General features: G+C 44.6%; 1 protein-coding gene across 1 annotated transcript in view; it reads right to left on the bottom strand.

Annotated features, from left to right (window-relative positions):
• Positions 1–11,501: 11,501 nt before the first annotated feature.
• Positions 11,502–17,896, bottom strand: part of LOC142786710 (chymotrypsin-like elastase family member 2A) — a 29,119-nt gene continuing 22,724 nt past the window's right edge. Inside the window, exons 5-6 of the mRNA XM_075884345.1 lie at positions 17,129–17,271; positions 11,502–12,001 (exon numbers count right to left, since the gene is read on the bottom strand). Of these exons, the coding sequence (XP_075740460.1) occupies positions 11,798–12,001; positions 17,129–17,271 (347 nt within the window). The 3' untranslated portion in view covers positions 11,502–11,797. The remainder of the gene's footprint in view (positions 12,002–17,128; positions 17,272–17,896) is intronic.

Here is a 17,896-nt window from a genome sequence, read left to right as displayed (position 1 = left end):
TTTGCTGAAGGCTCTGTTTATACGTGCAACGAGCCAGTTACATAACAATAAAAAGCGCCAGGCCTACGTGGAAGGCACAGCACAGTCACAGCGAAAGCTCGTCGAGCAGCCTTTCAAAGCCTGTTCTAAACACTCCTTGGATAACTGTTGAAAGCACACTTGCTTGATGCCCACTACGGCATTGATAGTAAAAAAATTGTGTTGTAAGATGGTATTCGCAAAGCTATTTTTTGTCATTCTTCGAAGAGGCTTGGTATCTGCTAAACAGTTGTAAAGTATTTTGTACCAATTGTTCGTGCAGTGGCTGATGACGATGAGAAATTGCGCCTGAAGTGAGTATACGCCACAGTTATAGATGAAAAAAAGGAATCTTTTGTAATGGGTTGGAGCATTGAATGACCCACTCGTTAAGCAATTCGCATTGTGCGACAGCTGGTTGTTCTTTCGCTCTTTTAAGACAATTTATAAGTCGTATTTTTTCTCGGCATCAAGCCTGCCTAAGGCAAGTTTGCCAGCAAGACTCAAGCACCAGCGTGGCTCATGGGTCGAATGCTTGGCTTGCACCCAGTGGACCCGGGTTCGAGCACCACTGTGTCAATGGTACAAGGTTGTTTTTCTAATTTAGTGTGATATGGCTACGGACAAAAGGGGCGGCGGCGGTAGACAACTACGGCAGCGCGTGACCTGAGTATTCTTCTCAGAACAGCTTTTGCTGAAAAAAGAACACCCGTCAGTATTTAATGCCGTAAATGGCTTTTTCTGAGTCGAACACTTCGTTTACTCTTTACTTGGCTACAGTCATTGTGCCTGAGCTGCATTGCATAAGCCATTTCGCAGTAAAGCACCACTGATATCCCATACGATCATTCCTCCATAATTACCTCTAAAAATAGAAAATTGTGTGGCTCCTCTGCATATCGCCGAGCGTTCTCTGCGACAACATGACCCTAGGATAAAGCTTTGAAGCTTTACATAACTGGAATGAAATGCGATCGAAACTCCAACGACCCCTTATGCAATCGTCTTAGACGCCTCGAAGGGGTAAACCACCATTTTTTGTTCTGAACTGGTCTACTGATTCCTGCATGCTAAATTCAGTTATTTTAGGCATCACTGCTTTGTAATATTATGTGTGTATTAATTATCTCATTAGTTTCAAACTTTCTATTAATTCTCCAAGTTTAAATTATTACCTGTAATACCTAATAAAGTCACCTCTTTCCTTCAAGAAGTGAATTAGTTTAATAGGAAAGGCACTGTCTGATTTATGGCATAACCGCCTAGGCGGGTTGCGCCAAGCTACAGAGGTACCAACCAACCAACCACGATCCAAGACCATTTCTATCTTGCACTGCACACACGATTGGAGGCATGTGAAATTTTATGTGTCCCATTTGGTTCGTTTTTTGTCACAGTCAGTGTATTTTATATATATTTCCATTCGCACCCTCCTAGAGTGTTCGCTACCTAACGTAGTTTTTCACTGCTTTGAAGATCATAGGAGGAGTGACATTTTTTTGGCGCCATATACATGCAGCTGATGTTCAGTACCTGAGAGGCCATTGTTCGTCATGTGGCCAGGCGCCTTTGGTCCCTGAAGGCTGCCTCTGCCCGCTTCGTGGCCTTCACTCGTAGTTCCGGGTCGGAGATGCATGAGCCGTGTGCATAGACAACCTTATCTCCCACTACTGAGGGGTAGTGATATGCGAAAAATGAGGGTTATAAAGTTCTCTTTTTGGTGGTCTTACAACAGGTAGTGTGCACTGAGCGTGATAAAATAAACGGGGTTCGGAAAGTATTTCTTTGTGGATGCCTCCACTTTGCTTACTGCCTTTTCTTTCGAGGTATGTGCGCTGGGAATAGAGTAAGCCGGCTGGACAATAATGTTACGTTATCTCCAGGAATGTTACCGGGTGGGCGCTCGCCTACGTCCTTGGGCTCGCGGCTGCAGTTCCCGCATGCTCCGGTAAATCACTGGCCTTGGGCGAGAATAACTAATGGTCGAGACTGACTGTGGGCGGCACCGTTACGGGGAAGCGATGCATGACTAGAGCCCAGATTATAGGTGCGGGGATGACGATTAAGTTTGAAGATTGAATTATCTAGGGGGATATTAGACCTCGGGCTAAATGTCTGATCGCAGATGTAGAGTCACTTGTGTTTGAGCGACTGTATATGATAACTAAACTAGCAACCTAAAGTTCAAATATATTTTTAAGGTTAGCGCGATTCATTGGTCTGGTAAAGTAAAATGATATGTAATTTCAGATTTACATGTACTCACATGATTAAAATGAAAACTATATACTACTTTCCTTGCAGGAATGCTGTAGAGTCCGTGTCAAATTACACTCAAAAACTAGCGAGAAAGATACTGGTAGCACGTTACTTTTGTTCAGCGTGCCGAATAAAAGAATCGATTATGATGATGGTACAGCAATGCCAAGAGGATCATTTTTGAGGAATACGTAGAAATAAATACACTCGAAGGTATTTCCCCATTTTCTCAATTCATATGCAGGATCACCTCAAGATCAACGCGAATATTCACAAGCTCCAGGCGAAAAAATCTACCGAAATAACCTTAATGGCGTCAACAAACTACGCCGAACTAATACCTCGCAATATTTATAGTTACCAGATCTGATGAAAATGTGCAACGCAATGTCCCATGCTTTTCTTCTAAAAGATATTATCAACAATGAAAATATAGTCGAGGCGCATTTACGGAAGCAAGGTGTCTGGAGCTTCAGCTGTAAAAGAAACATGGCATTTGCAGAATTGTTCCATTATAAAATTTCACTGGCAAGGGACATTGGCGATAATGCTCAAACTATATATTTTAAAGGTCACAGAATGTCTTATTCTTCTAAAGAACATTAAGAAGAATGTCTGATTTCACTGACAAATGGCTTGTAGTCCGCAAGCTTATGGGCGTTGTACTTGTTTTGTTTCTGTATAAAATGAATATTACCTGTATGACCTCTGACAACTTTGACAAGGTTGGACCTATAATTATGTTCTACCCTGTATGGGGGTAGACGATACATATTATTAAGTAAACACAACAAATAACCTTTCGTTGGTGTCTGTTACAGAGGTTCCTTTTCAAACAAAGTAAGGGTTTTGCACGAGAAAATGCTGGAGTCCACTACACATTGGTACAAGAGTATTTAACGCTGAAGAATCAAGAATGACAGCGAGAAAGACGACTTGATTCTGGGATGTGGGGCGCGCTCTTTCTTGCCATCTCCGCTTACGCTTGGCGTCGTGCAAATATCACCTCATTTCCCTATGTGCTCTCCCGTAAAATTTAGGTGGAGGTGCTGGGTAGCAAAGCATGACGGAGCTTCACGGCGGACGCCAAGTTGCCGCTTCCAACGTGTCTACCGACAGGGGTGCTGCTTGAACCGAAACGCCCAACACAATGGCGGCGCCAACAGCACCTGTGGTCATTGTAATCTCTGAAACCCGTGATCCTTGCAACTTCTCGGGTAATGTCGGCGAGGGCGAAGGTGAGTGGCTTCAACTGTACGAGCTCGTGAGTGAGAATCACTAGTGCAACCTAACTAACCATAATGCTTGAAACTTTTATTGAAAAGTAAGGGCCAGCGTGGTTCAACAACAACGTGGAAGAGCTCACCAGCTGGAACATATGTAAGACGAAGTTGCGCGAGTCGGCCGGGTGCAAGCAGCCAGCTAAGAAAGAACTTGATACCTGTGTGTAGACATCCACGGAGTTTTACCTGGCCTATATTACATATCTCGGGACTTTATGCTGTAAGGCTGACACTACTATAACCGAAGCCGACGATGATGCTTTTATTCTTCTTCTATTTAAATGTTCTTCAACAAATCAAGACTTCATTAAGCAGTGCCGATGCTTTCAAGAGGCTAAAAGCTATCACATTGCCCACCACTTCGTCCGTCTCAAACCACTGCGAAACAGATTGTGAGGATCTCCTTATAAAGACCAAGCCCAATCCACCCTCTGCTGACAGTACGAGAGTCGTTCGACGTGAAATCGAAGCCATGTCACCAACACCCTTTAGTTCTCTGACGCCCCATGATGCTCAACCCATCATATCCCTCATACAGAGCGTTGTGTGTCAATAAATGGCAAACGCGGGCCTTTAGACAATCTGTTCTGTGCACTGTTCCGATGTCCATATGCCTACTTCGAACACCCCTCAGCACTACCACCGCCCTGCTCCAATTAACCGAGATCCAAATGCATGGAGGACGCATGAAGACAGACCAATTCGCTTTCGATGCGAACGAGTGAGACACATTTCATGTCATTTCCGCAGTATGTGAACCCCGTTCTCACGCACAAGCCCAAACTTCCCGAACTTTGACGCATCAGCCTCCCTTCTGACAAAAAACCACCGCACCATGATGACTCAGGTCATTACGACATGCTCGCTACGACCAACGCCCAGTACAGCCGCTCGCCTTCACCACGACGTAGATTCTCCCGGACTCTTACGCCACTCCGTTCCCCATCTCCGTCCTTGGCCTGATGGTTTTCTTCGGCAAACTAACGGGTGCAGCTCCTGGAGCTGACGTTGATGCGGCAACTTGCCAGCTATAACGCGTGGTTTTCTATCTCACCGATGTTGCCCCCGTTTAGTACGGGAACTACGAGGGTATTCTGTCTACATGGGGCCGCTTCGTTGAAGAGAGCAAGAAGTGTTTCGACAACTCAGCTGCAAAAAAGAAGTGCGCTTAGCAGAGTCTCGAACAGAGAGCCCATCTACACGAAGAGACTTGCACTGTATATACCGAAGAGATTTCGAGGCTGTCTAGGAAAGCCAATTCTAGCATGTCTGAAGAAGGAAAGGTTGAGCTTTTGCTGAATCTAATTGAAGAAGATGTGTGCAACATCTTTAGCAGCATAGAAAGCCAGACTTACATGTCTGATGTTGTACAGCACTGTCGTACGTTCGAAACCTTCAAGCAGCGCAGGATAGTGCTGAAGTTCGGTCGTCTGAAAAATGTCACCTCAGTAGCCAGCAAAGAACCGGCATAAACTGTTGACCTTCCGGCAACCATTCACCAGATTGTTCGTGAGGAGATGCTCAGATATGGAGAATCAGACGTGAAATGGCAGATGTCACGTCTATATTCTACTTCCCGCAGGATGCTGCCGCCCCACAGCTTACAGTTTGCAAACACTCATCCATCCACCCAGCGGATGTTGCAGGGTCCCGGCGTATTCAGCCACCATGCAAGCCCGGCTTTTTACGAGCTATCACAGTACCCTCAGCGTTTTCGTTCCGAACGCTCATACCACCAGCCGACAACTAATGTCATTGAATCTCCGACTTACATGAACAATTGTACACGTGACAGTGAGCCTGAACACTTCGAAGAACGGCGACGACTTCGTCCTGCGCCTGTGTGCTACAGCTGTGGTGTGACTGCTGACAATTCGAGGTGATGCGATCGTTCGCGCAATAAGTGACCCGGATTTGATGGACTCCTGATTGGAAAACTTTCTTCAACCAACTGGAGTTCTTGCTCACATCGAAGCCTATTCGGCACTTCAATACTTCTGCGCTGACTAATGTTCACACCGACGCAAGCGGCATCGGCATAGGTGCAGTCCTGGTACGATGATGTAATCAAAAGGCGCACGTGATCGCATATTCCAGTCGAACATATTTAAGCAAACCGGAACGCACTTAAACTTTAGCCAAGGAAGACGGTCATCTTTCTCATGTAGTTGCGGATTCCTTGTGCTGTCTTGTAACATTCTGGATCTGCTAGGCGGTCTTGAACACTGGGCTCTCCTATTGCAAGAGTACGACTTCACGATATTGTATAAGAGTGGTAGGAAACACGCGGACGCAAACTGCCTTTCGAGAATGCTGCTCGATACGACTATTTGCGAAGCTGACAATTTTAATCATCTCATGGTGTCCACAGCAACAACTGTCCCAGATAGAGACACACTCAAAATAGAGCAGCTGAAGAACGTGAGCTTGAATCCATCATTCGTCATTGCATCAGCATCGACTCCGGAAGGCCCGTTTGGCGTTCATGATGGCTTACGGTACAAAAAAACCATCACCGGCACCTGTGCCCGTTTTCTGCTGGTGGTTCCAGAGGCACTACGTTCATCTGTGTTGCGAGCCCTGCTTGACGGCGCCACTTCAGGTCCCTTGGGAACCACGCGCACTCTCTATCGTACACAGGAACGCTTTTACTGGCAGTGCATGCGCCAATCTGTTGAGTTGTACGTGGCCAGTTGTGCGGAATGCTAGACGCATAAATATCTCTCAGTAGCTCCAGCAGGACATCTACAGCCTCTGACGCCTCCCAGTTTTTCATTTGAAGGAATTGGCATTGACCTGAAGGGCCTTTTTGCACTCTCACCGAAAGGCAACAGATGGAGTGTAGTATGTGCTGACCATCTTACTCGGTATTGCGAAAGGGGCGCCCTGCCATCTGCGACTGCTCGTCAAGTGTCATCCTTCCTTCTACATTCCATCATACTGCGTCATGGACCCCCTCCCCCCTCTTCCCGCGTCATCATAAGTGACCGTGGACTTAAGTTGGCGAGCAACTTCTCCGTATGTGTGGCTCAGAACTCAGACACTCGACGTCTTATCACCCGCACAGGTATGGCCTCAGCGAGCGAACAATTCGAACGTTCGGGAACATGCTTTCGATGTACGTTGCTTCGAATCACTAGAATTGGGACGACGTCTTACCATTCGTCACATACACCTTTAATACTGCCGAAAATGAGACCACCGGCTACAGCCCATTTTTTCTCATCTATGTTTGATTCCCCCCCCCCCCCTTTTACAATCTGGACACGATATTTCGCTTTTGTGACTACGATGCTGCGCCGCTAGCAGAAACTGTCTCGCCGAAAAAGCTCGCCACTTTCCCTGCTTAAGCACAATGGCATCGCAAGAGAGATCGACAGTCTGTTATGACAGCAAGCACCTCACGCATATTCCTGGAGACCTCGTGTTCGTGTGGAAGCCTTTGCGAAAGCGTGGCTTTTGCCAAAAAATTGCAGCATATGCACGTAGTGAATGATGATGAGTGGGGCGAAGCGTACGTAAGTCCGTCCGCGCTACAGTCTGTCCGTTTGTTCTTTCTTCCATCTGCCCGTGCGTCCGCCCGTCGTGCGGCCATCAGTCCATTCATCCGTCGGCGCGTCCGTCCGTTCATTCATCCTGTGCCTGTCCGTCCATGCATCCGTTCATGCGCCCGTTCGTGCGTCCATCCATTTGTCACTCCTTTCGTGCGTCCGTCCATGCGTCCATCAGTCCATTCGTCCGTCCAACCATCCATGCGTTCATTCATGCGTTCGTCTGTGCATCCGTCCATGCATCTGTCCCTAGCTCCGTTTGTTCATGCGTCCGTCCATGCGTCAGTCAGTCTATGCGTCCATCTGTCTATACGTGCGTCTATCCATCCGTCCATCCTTGCATCAAACAGACAGACGACGGATAGACGCGACCAGCAGATGATTCACGGTTTGCCAATAACACCCTCCCAAGCTTCGCCCCACTCATCATCATTCACTCCGTGGATATGCTGTGAGGTGGTTGCTACATACATCTATACATACAGGTGACGACCGACCCAAGCCTTAGGGAGCTTCACCCGTAAAACTGCTTGCGCACTACACGAGACCGTTCGTTGTTCTTGACCGTCTGAGCTCCTTCGACAACCACATCGCACGTCTCACAGCTAGTGGGAGATGCTCTCGCAAGACAGAGGTCATGCATGTCGCTCGACTGAAACCTTTCAGTCAGCGAGAAGTTGCATGAAACACGCAGCGTGCTTCGTCTGCGAGGGGGAAAATGTTACGCAGCGTATGTGCCGAACTAAAAAAAGAGGATTAAGTGAAGGAAGATGAAGACGAAGGTCTCTCTTGTAGCCTGGTCCTGTACGGCACTTCATCTTAGCCTTGTACCAATAAACCCCAGACACCCACTGTGGACGTAACAATATGTGTGAATGTTGCACGGACAAATTAATGTTGAACACTCGCAGATATTTATATAACCAGTTGTACGCACTTACGCAACGAGGCCCACAGGAACAGAAGCTGACATTAACCACTGGTGTTCGCGCGGATGGTAGCCCTGGGCACTGCTACATAAATCAGCTTCAGCGCATGGCACTTAACTACAATTGACGATAACACGGCATGACGACTTCATCACGATTGATTGATCGATATATGGGGTTTAGCGTCCCAGAGCCATCCTGTGGTTATGCGAGATGCTGTAGTGAAGGACCCCAGAAATTTCGCCACCTGTGTTCCTTAACGTGCACCCATATCTGAGCACACGGGCATACAGCATTTTTGCCACCATCGAGAATGCAAGCGCCGCAGGTGGGATTCGATACCATGACTTGCGGGTACTAGCCGAGTACTTCAGCCACTACACCACCACGGTGGGGCAGTGGTTGTAACATACGAGGATATATGCAATATTTAACAAGTTATAAAGCCTGCACTGCAGCTGTAATTCACATTTCTTAAACATTAGGGTATACTTGAAAAGTATTTTCGAGACCTGGCTTGGTCTGTTGTAAAATGCTTGATTGCCACTCAGAATGCTGGGGTCTGATTCTTGCTGGGACCCTGACATTTATTATTTGCATTCGTCGAGGTAACTCTGTATATGTCTGGCTTTTATTAACCCTCTCGCGTTTAAAATACTCATTCGTGTTCTCGTCGTTCCTTTGTAGATACTTAGTGTCGATCACCTGTGGCACATACCGCATACCAGAGGCACTCAGCTGCCATGTGGTTCGTGCCACTTTCTCGCGGGCAGTTTTTGATGACAAACGCGGCGGGATTCAGACATCATAAATGTCTTGAACAGTGCGTTATATTCGTCATACCATCTTGACCTCCCATACTAATTTTGGTTCATGCCAAGTTATGGGTGTAATTACGAGCGCACAGAGACATAAGTTGCTATATAGATAGAAATAGATAGGTAGATATGCAGATAGGCACCAAAGGTGCTTGCAAAATAAATGCTTCGCATTAAAAAAAGTCTTTAATACTATGGACGCACCTAAACGTTAGCAGAGATTCCGCATTACAGTCTGCATAGAGGCGTGGCTTTTTGATCACTAGGAGCCCAGGCTTTTCCACGATTCCTCAATCACGTATTTTTCGCATAGGCTTGTAACTGAAATATTGGCATACGCCTTGCATATTACCATCCTGTGAAAACGCGTTAATTCTTGAATTTGCCTCGGAAATGTGGGATGTCAGGGCCTCATCTTTCTTTGCTGCGGGCTGGCTAGCGTTTTCTTTCCAAGCCGAGATGTGGCAGGCGCGAGCTGTAGTATATTTTCCTTACCCTCAGCGACTTAGCAAAATGGCATGGAGACCTCAAGAATGAACTCTGGCGGACGACATTGACTGTGCCGCAAGGGTAATTGGAGACCCACAGGCCCTGGACCCTGAGCATGCATTATTAGCGGCGATGTCTCAGGCAGCCGATATTGGGTATGTCTGGGTGGTCTTACCTTTCTACGCCACGACCTGTCTTAGAGGGATACTGAACACTCAGGGGGGTCACGTTAGCTGTGTCATTAGACAGTTATAGTTTACGGTTAACGTGATAGCGGATGTTGAGGGAATGGCGTTACCGTGCAGCAAACTTTCGTCGTAGACAGCATCTTATAGTTTAGTGCGACATCGTTTACGCGGTTTACGTGCCCAAGCTGAGAGTGTGGCGCCACCCATGGGATAATTATTAAGATTAGTGCAGTGAAAAGGAAAAGAAAACGAGAATATGTGCCTATGCCACCGCGCGAAACATTGTTATAAGTTTATTTTACTAGTAATAAAAGCAAATAAATAATAAACTTGCACCAAATGCGAAAAAATTATGTGGCAGATTTGTTTACATCGATCTTGTAGTTATACCTAGACGTGTTAAAAATGGGAAGCTATCTCAAAATTACGCCAACTTATCCGTCATACTCGGTCAACGAATTTAACTGAAGGCAAGCGAAGCCGCTTTATACAGCCGTTTGCTGCGTACAAGGTGAACCTTTTAACAACTACGCCAAAATCACTTCGAAGTGGGCGTCCGAGAGTGCCGCCATGTTGACGTACACTACGTACACGTACGCTACCAAGGTAAACTTAAATTTCAAAAATACTGAACGTACAATAAGCGGTACTGGTAATGTACGTATCTGCGCATGCGCACTTCGATTTCGGTATCACGGTACGTCCGGTATCCCGGTAAGCCCGGTATACTATAATTGTCTACTGTGGCTGCAGGCCTCGGTCATGCTGCGACTCACCGTTGTGTCTTGCAGAAGATAATGTTAGAAGATGGTAATGAATATTCGAAGAGGGCCTAGGTGCTTGCGACGATTGTCTCGTCGCAGTTCTGAACACGCTTTTTGGGATCTTTAAAAATGTATGGTTGTCATGAGCTCTTTCAGTTCCTTCACCGGTGGTTTCTCAAACATGGCAGGGACTGGTACCCGCATGTGCCGTAGTGAAGGTGAGACTGGCAGCCACTTCGAGTGCGTCGAATCAGTGGTGCGAACGCAGCTCACTCGATGATTGATAGTGGTTGAACGTGGGAGATATGCCTTGTCCTTCGTAGTTATTAATATGAGACGTAACTGACATCTTTCCAAAGTCAACCGTCACCTTCATGTGCCCAAGTGATGATGAACTTGGCACTCGGAACTCCGACATTTACGGCTTCCAGGTGGTAATAATTGCTGCGAACTAATATCATAAGGTGGGTCCTGACGCAGAGTGTAAGACCTCGACCGGGACGTCCGGCTTACGAATTGTGCCGTTGTCTTTCGCGGTGTGTTTTTGAAGCTCGCTGGCAATGAGCTGTAGGATGCAGACGTACCATCACGTTGGTGCCACACAGGTACTAGGTAATTTTGAGACGCTACTTTGGAGCAAGGTACAGCTGAACCACCAGGACCCTGCCCTTCATGATCTCTCTCACCGGCGAAGGGCACGATGGTGGAGGCTGGAACTGCGCCATGAGGCTGGAACTGTGCCATTAAGGTCGCGTCCCTCGCAGCTGCCCACCTCGGTAGAGACGCGCAATGAAGATGTCAGTTGTTGCTACCTTCCACCCTTTTCAGAGTTCAATAGCTCTTATGATGCCAAAAAGTTTTATTTAGCGTTAGGTGTATCACTTCATGGATTTTTTATGCCTTCTGTACGACGTGTCCCTGCCCGTTTGAAGACGTCATTTAATCCCATATGCAGTGTAGCAAATATGCCTTAATTTTTTATTCATTCTAATGCATAACTTTAGAAGCTCCGGCCTTGAGAGGGGCCTATCTTTATTCGTTTCAGCTAGGCCTGGTTTTCAAATAATGAAGATATAACTTTTACACCTTAATTTTTCCCGGGCATTGGGTTTAAACGGAATATCGTGCCATCGAACTTCAGATCATCGTACGTTGGATGAGAGCATTCACAAGTTTGCCGAGGCAGGGTTGCAGGTGCTAAATTGAGAGTGTTAAATGTTTTATTATTTATTTTAAATAATATCCCTAAAAATTTGCGTCAGCAATTTTCTAAGAAGTAAAACTCAACACCCTTGAGGACTGGCCTACAAGACGGCCAAAGTTCTTTGGTGTGTTTATACAACGTCAGAAAGTCAATGAACTTGCGTGATCGCCACGTGAACAAATAGTTACGGTGATGAATTGATGAAGTTTGGCACACAGGCATTGAACGTTCGGCACAAATTCGATGACTCATCCTGCGACACGAATTTCCATTTCTCTTGAATTATGTTTAGTGTCACGTGAGCGTGCACACTTGAACTTTTTGATTGAAGGTTTTTGCACGAAGGTACGGTTTGATGAAGCCCTTCACGAAGTCGGAAACCCGCGTGAACACCATGGGCAGTGTTCTGTCACCACATTTCAGAGGGCCGCCAGAGAGCACGCCTTGAATGAACCAGTGTCCATCGATGTACTGCACCACGGGTGCTCCACTGTCTCCCTGTGCAGTGCATGAGAAATCGAAGGTATTCGCTGAATGCTGACGCTTATAAGTTATGAATTTTCAATAAAAAAGCAAGCTGTAATAAAGGATACAAAAAGATGATTTAAACATCAACGTAAATCATTCGGTGACATTTCAAGAGGTACTATTGACAGGCTTTGTCCTAGTACCAGTCATGCCACAGTACCGTTTACAAGTTGTTCGCGCCACTTGGTTATCCCTCGAAAAACACTCACGTTCACACACACACATCTAATCAAGCAACATGTACCATATACACTGTTGTGTGCGTAGCATGTTTTTCTAGTGGAAGAGAGTGTCAATTGGTGAGTGTTTCGATCGATTAGTGAGTTCTTGCATTGTGTCGGGTTACAAACTCGTCCAGAGGCAAGATTTATTAAGCTAGTAACGGTCGTCAGGCAATAAACGAGACAGTCACTGCACAATTTTGAATGCTTTTTGAGCTCCACATAAATGTTACGCATTCATTCTAGGATAACTAGACAACGCACATTATGATGTCACGTTGAACCAAATATCATGCAATTTACTAGGAAAGTGTTCAAACTTTACACGCCATAGCTCACTGCTCATATGAAGATATACCACTTTTGGTAACATTGCGGTAGTCGCGAAGATTCGGCATGAAATTGAGTATCCACTAATTTTGGCGGTAATTTTCCGTCATTGATTTTGATTGCTACACGTACCGTAGTTTTTTCTCTAGACCAAATATTTACTCCCTGTGCAAAAATAATGGCCTGTAAGCGCACCTCGTCGGTCATAGTGACTTGCGATCACAGAATTCTTTTCTTACATTACTTACATTCCCAGAATAAGTCACAAGTGCTACTTAGAAATAGCTTATCACATCGTTCCACTAAACGCTACAATTTTAGTTAGGTATGTACTGATTAGTAAATGTTACAAGCGTATCTGTACATCGCGTTTTTCAGGGCCGCATATGAAGGAATACAGTCGTACAAACTTTGAAATCTTTAATAGCGGCAATTTAGGCAATTCCTGCCACATGGTTTCTAAACGTGAATGTTCGTCTGACTTGCAGAAAAGTCTATTTTTCCTGCACAAATACAGTATCAAAATTGCGATTAGCATGTTGATACTCGCAATAAAAAAGTATACTTCAAAGCAACTTTAGCAAAAATTCTATGCCACAGCATTTCTTTTGCCGCAACAGCTGTGTAAGGTTTAGTGCTTCTTGCTCTGTCATTTTGGAGTTTCCGTTGGCTTTACGTTGTGTTTGCGCCAGAGTGGATCTCTTTCAGACTTACACCTGTGCGTTCAAGGAAGCCGGAATCGTATTTGCCTGTTGAAACACTATGGTTGTTTGAACTCTACGCTTGTTGAAACAAAAAATGCTTGGCTACCAGAAAAAAAGTCACAGTTCTACAGCAAAGGGCGAGGTAATGAATACGATAGCAACAACTTCGAATGTAACGCTCAGAACGCTAAGCAGATCATAAGGCGCTGCGCGCTGCTCACGCACTAATGACGCACGAAAGTAACCACATGTACACATGAGGGCCAACTAGCAAGTATACCAGTTATTACTTTGTTGTGTATGAAGAGCGCCCACTTTTCGCAAAAGGGGGCTATGCAGCGAAGAGGTGACCTTGTGGGCCCGGCAACTACAACGCAATCGTTCTGGTGAAAGCCGAAAGCACACGATTCTCTATCCCCAGAGGATAAGTGTGCGCGCACAAGCCTCTACCCCACTTCCCGCTGCACGGGGCATAGTTTGCTTGAGAGATGAGCGGGCTTCAGCGCACCGCGACGCGATGAGCTCAGCGACGAGCGCACTCATTGCGCCATCTCACTGGTATTGCTGAAAACACTCTATTTTTCCCAGGATTGACCCCACCAGCGGTACGTAGTAGATATAAATAGCTTGCCATTTTGATGGTGAAGGAGGTGCTGCGTTGTGGTTCAGTGGCTAACACCTCGCGCTCAGAAGCGAAAAGTCAGACGCTCGATTCCGTGCGCCTGCGTCTTTTCCTGGGTTATTTTTCTTTCTTAAAATTTCTTATATATAGATATGCATACAAATACGAAGAATGGCGGCGATTAATAACGTTGACGCCTATGACAAAAAACAGCCAAAAGTTATCAAAGAATTGCGATTGCAAAAAAAAACATTTCAATGAAAAGAATGAGTCAGGGTTCAACAGGTTTTTGCAAGTGTTCCCTAAAGGATTTATTGAAGAAGTACTTAGTCCCTACTTTCTGTCTTCACTCGCGACAAGCCATTGAGTTAACGTTCGTCCGTACTTTAAAGTATTTCCACAACAATTAAAAAATACTGCATTCCTGATGACATTATCCTAAATATCCACCCTCTACACCAGCTGTTCAAGTTCAAGAATGTTTGCCATGTTTATTTATTGATTTATTTTTGATACATCAAAAGAGTCTGTTTAGAGCATCAAGAATAAATAAATAAAGTTCATTTCCTTATCTTTCATTGTTTCACCCAGATGCTATACCGCATCGGCAACTCTACGCGCCACACATTAGTTACATATGCACCTAGGTACATATCATCAAGGACCAATCACCGTTATAAGGTGGCCCTGCCATTCTGTCGCACAAGACTGTTCAATGACTCGTTCGTTTCAAAGAGAAGCGCCACCAGCTAACTTCCTGCCGTCATCATCTGCATGTTAAAAGAAAAACATTTCGAACTCACCATACATGATGCCCTACAACTTTTTTGTCTCTCCTTTTACCTCCACCTAATTTCCTCTTCTCTTCTTGTGGCGTAGATGAAATCAACTCAAAGTTTCTAAAAAACACTGCATTGTATTCATCAATTTACTTGTCCTTAATCTTTTCGCAATCTATTCAGACCTCCACTTTGCCGCTTGACTGGAAGGTGGGGAAGGTGGTCCCTCTGCACAAATCTGGTAACACACAGTCTCCTCTCAATTACAGACCAATTTCCCTAACCAGTGTTCCTTGTAAAATGTTAGAACATATAATTTACTCCAACCTTGTCTCATTCCTAGAATCAAATTCTTTTTTTACTCCCTACCAGCACGGATTCCGAAAAAGTTACTCATGCGAAACCCAACTTCTTTATTTTACTAATGACATAGCATCGGCTTTAGATCGCGGCTCACTTGTGCATTGCATTTTTCTTGACTTTCAAAAAGCTTTCGATAAAGTACCTCACCAATTACTCCTCCTGAAAATTAGTGCCTTAAACATTGACCCGAACATTCTTAAATGGATTGAATGCTTTCTGACTAATCGCACTCAGTTTGTAACAACTAATGGCTATAACTCACCTCTTTCTAAAGTAACATCCGGCGTACCCCAAGGTTCCGTATTAGGCCCTTTACTCTTTCTTATATATATTAATGATCTCCCAGACAGCATTAACTCCGCTATAAGGTTATTTGCAGATGATTGTGTAATTTACCGCGAAATAAACAATGAATATGATAACCAATTTCTACAGTCAGACCTTGACACTGTCTCAACCTGGTGCAATAAATGGCTTATGACTCTCAACTCTAACAAATCTAAATGCATGTCAATAACCCGGCGATCTATTTCTCCCCCCTGTACCTACAGAATTAACGCCGTTCCCCTCCAGCATGTCTCTTCATATAAGTACCTCGGCGTTTACATTACCAACAATCTATCTTGGCACACGCATGTTACCTACATCTGTAATAACGCTAACCGAACGCTAGGATACTTACGCCGCAACTTTTCTCGCGCTCCGCTGTCCCTCAAAATTCTATTATACCGATCACTAATTCGCCCAAAGCTTGAGTACGCGTCCGCTATATGGGATCCCGTGGAGCAAAATTTAATTAACGCGTTAGAATCTGTTCAGAACCGCTCAGTTCTTGAAAAATTGAATTGCTGCACAAACTTGAAGAAAAAAAAACAAGAGAGACAGGAAAGAGTGCAGCTGCACTCTTTCCTGTCTCTCTTGTTTTTTTTTCTTCAAGTTTGTGCAGCAATTCAATTTTTCAAGTATGAACCAACTAGTCTGCAAAAAAGTATCGCTCAGTTCGGTTCATTTGTTCTAATTATTCCCGTACTGCTAGCATATCAGAAATGAAATCTAACCTTGACCTACCCAATTTAACTGTCCGGAGGAAACTGGCGCGACTGCATTTTTTTCATAAGATATTTTTTCACAATCCATCAATGAAGCGAGACCTCATTGCACAACCGTCATACCACTCATCGCGCATTGATCATCAGCATAAGGTTGCCATTCCGTTTTGCCGCACCAAATTCTTTTTAGCAGCCTTCTTACCGAAAACAGCCGCCGATTGGAACCACCTTCCCTCTTCTGTTGTATCAATAACAGACCCTTTGTTATTCAAGACTGCAATTTCTCAGCAATGCTTGTAACTATACGCAGTTTCCATTATCTATCTTTGTCTTGTATGTGCTTGAATTCTTATACATTTTTAGTTGACTTATGTTGCCTTCCTGATTTGCGCATCTGATACTTGTTTCTTTATTTTGTCTTTTTTTCTTGTGTGTTATATATGTTGTACCCACCCCCTCTGTAATGCCCTACGGGCCTTGAGGGTATTCTAATAAATAAATAAATAAATAAATAATGTGACTGCTATTCCTCACTCTCTTTCGATGTGCCTTCTGGTCTTGAGAGTATGTTTAATAATTCAGTAATAAACAAAATAGGCATATTATGTTTTTTTCCCTTTTTTAAACGTTATTTCTCGCGCTGCTTCTACATCAAAAGATTAAGTTCATTTGTTGCGCATACCAATGATCGTCTTTTGTCCGCCTTGTTTGATCAGTGGCTATGGTACTCGGCTTCTGACCCGAAGGTCACGGGTTCGATGTCAGCCGTGAAGGGCGCATTTCGATGGAGGCGAAATGATGCACACCCGAGTACCGTGCGATGTCAGTGCCCGTAAACATTTCCCGATCTTCCAGAGCCCTCCGTTACAGCGTCCCTTCATTCATATTGTGGTTTAGGGGTGGTAAACCACGCTTATTATTATTAGCCATCACGTTTTCAAATACGCATTCTGAAGGCGCATATTTGGGAAAGCACACTAATCAAATAAGTTCGTGAAAGAACCATAAATGATGAAAGAATATTGATACCTCGCACAGTGAGCCGTAGATATGCGATGCACAGAGTACATTTTCCGGGAGGCTGATATCAAAATACTTCGCACAGTGCTGCTCATTCATGAGAATCATTTTCAATGCCTGAAGCGTTCTTCTGTCTTGGTGTTTCTCATTCACTGGAAAGATCAGTGAAGAAGACATTTGGTATGAATGCTGTATTATTCAGAAGCAACATTATCGAGAGGCGAACGTCTGTTATCTATAAGACCTGCGTCACACAGTAAAGTGCACTTGAACCCGCAGCAAAAACTCTTCCTCGCACAAAACAGCTGATGAAGCTTATAATATGAGAATGAAAGAACACAAACGACATTTGGTATTACATAGAACGGCTTGCAGAAAGGTAGATTTTTACTCAAAAGTCAAATAAAAAAATAGAAGGAAATAATTTATTATTTCATTTTAACCACACGACAACTGCACTTTATTACAAGAAAAGGCATGGCAAACATGGAGTTAAAGACGTGTACACAAAAAGACCAGTGGCTTTCATGGCTGATCAGACAAAATTCGAAGCCGTGAAATATTCATTAGAATTCAGGTGGCCCGAAATCTACAATGATCATTTGTTGCCTGAAAGCGCAGTAAAGACAAATACAGTTTATTTTCGCGTCAGTAAATTCGGAATTCATTCTGTGAAAGAACCACGAGAAAACAATTTGTAAGCACTAACTTGCGTATAAAATACTCGTGGTGATGCCACTTTAAAACCACCGCACCAGATTGCTCTGATGCAACAAA

This window comes from Rhipicephalus microplus, unplaced genomic scaffold (genome assembly GCF_043290135.1).
Source record: "Rhipicephalus microplus isolate Deutch F79 unplaced genomic scaffold, USDA_Rmic scaffold_28, whole genome shotgun sequence".
NCBI classification, from domain to species: domain Eukaryota; kingdom Metazoa; phylum Arthropoda; class Arachnida; order Ixodida; family Ixodidae; genus Rhipicephalus; species Rhipicephalus microplus.
Note: the sequence above shows the minus strand (reverse complement) of the source record. Positions and strands in the feature narration are given on the sequence as shown.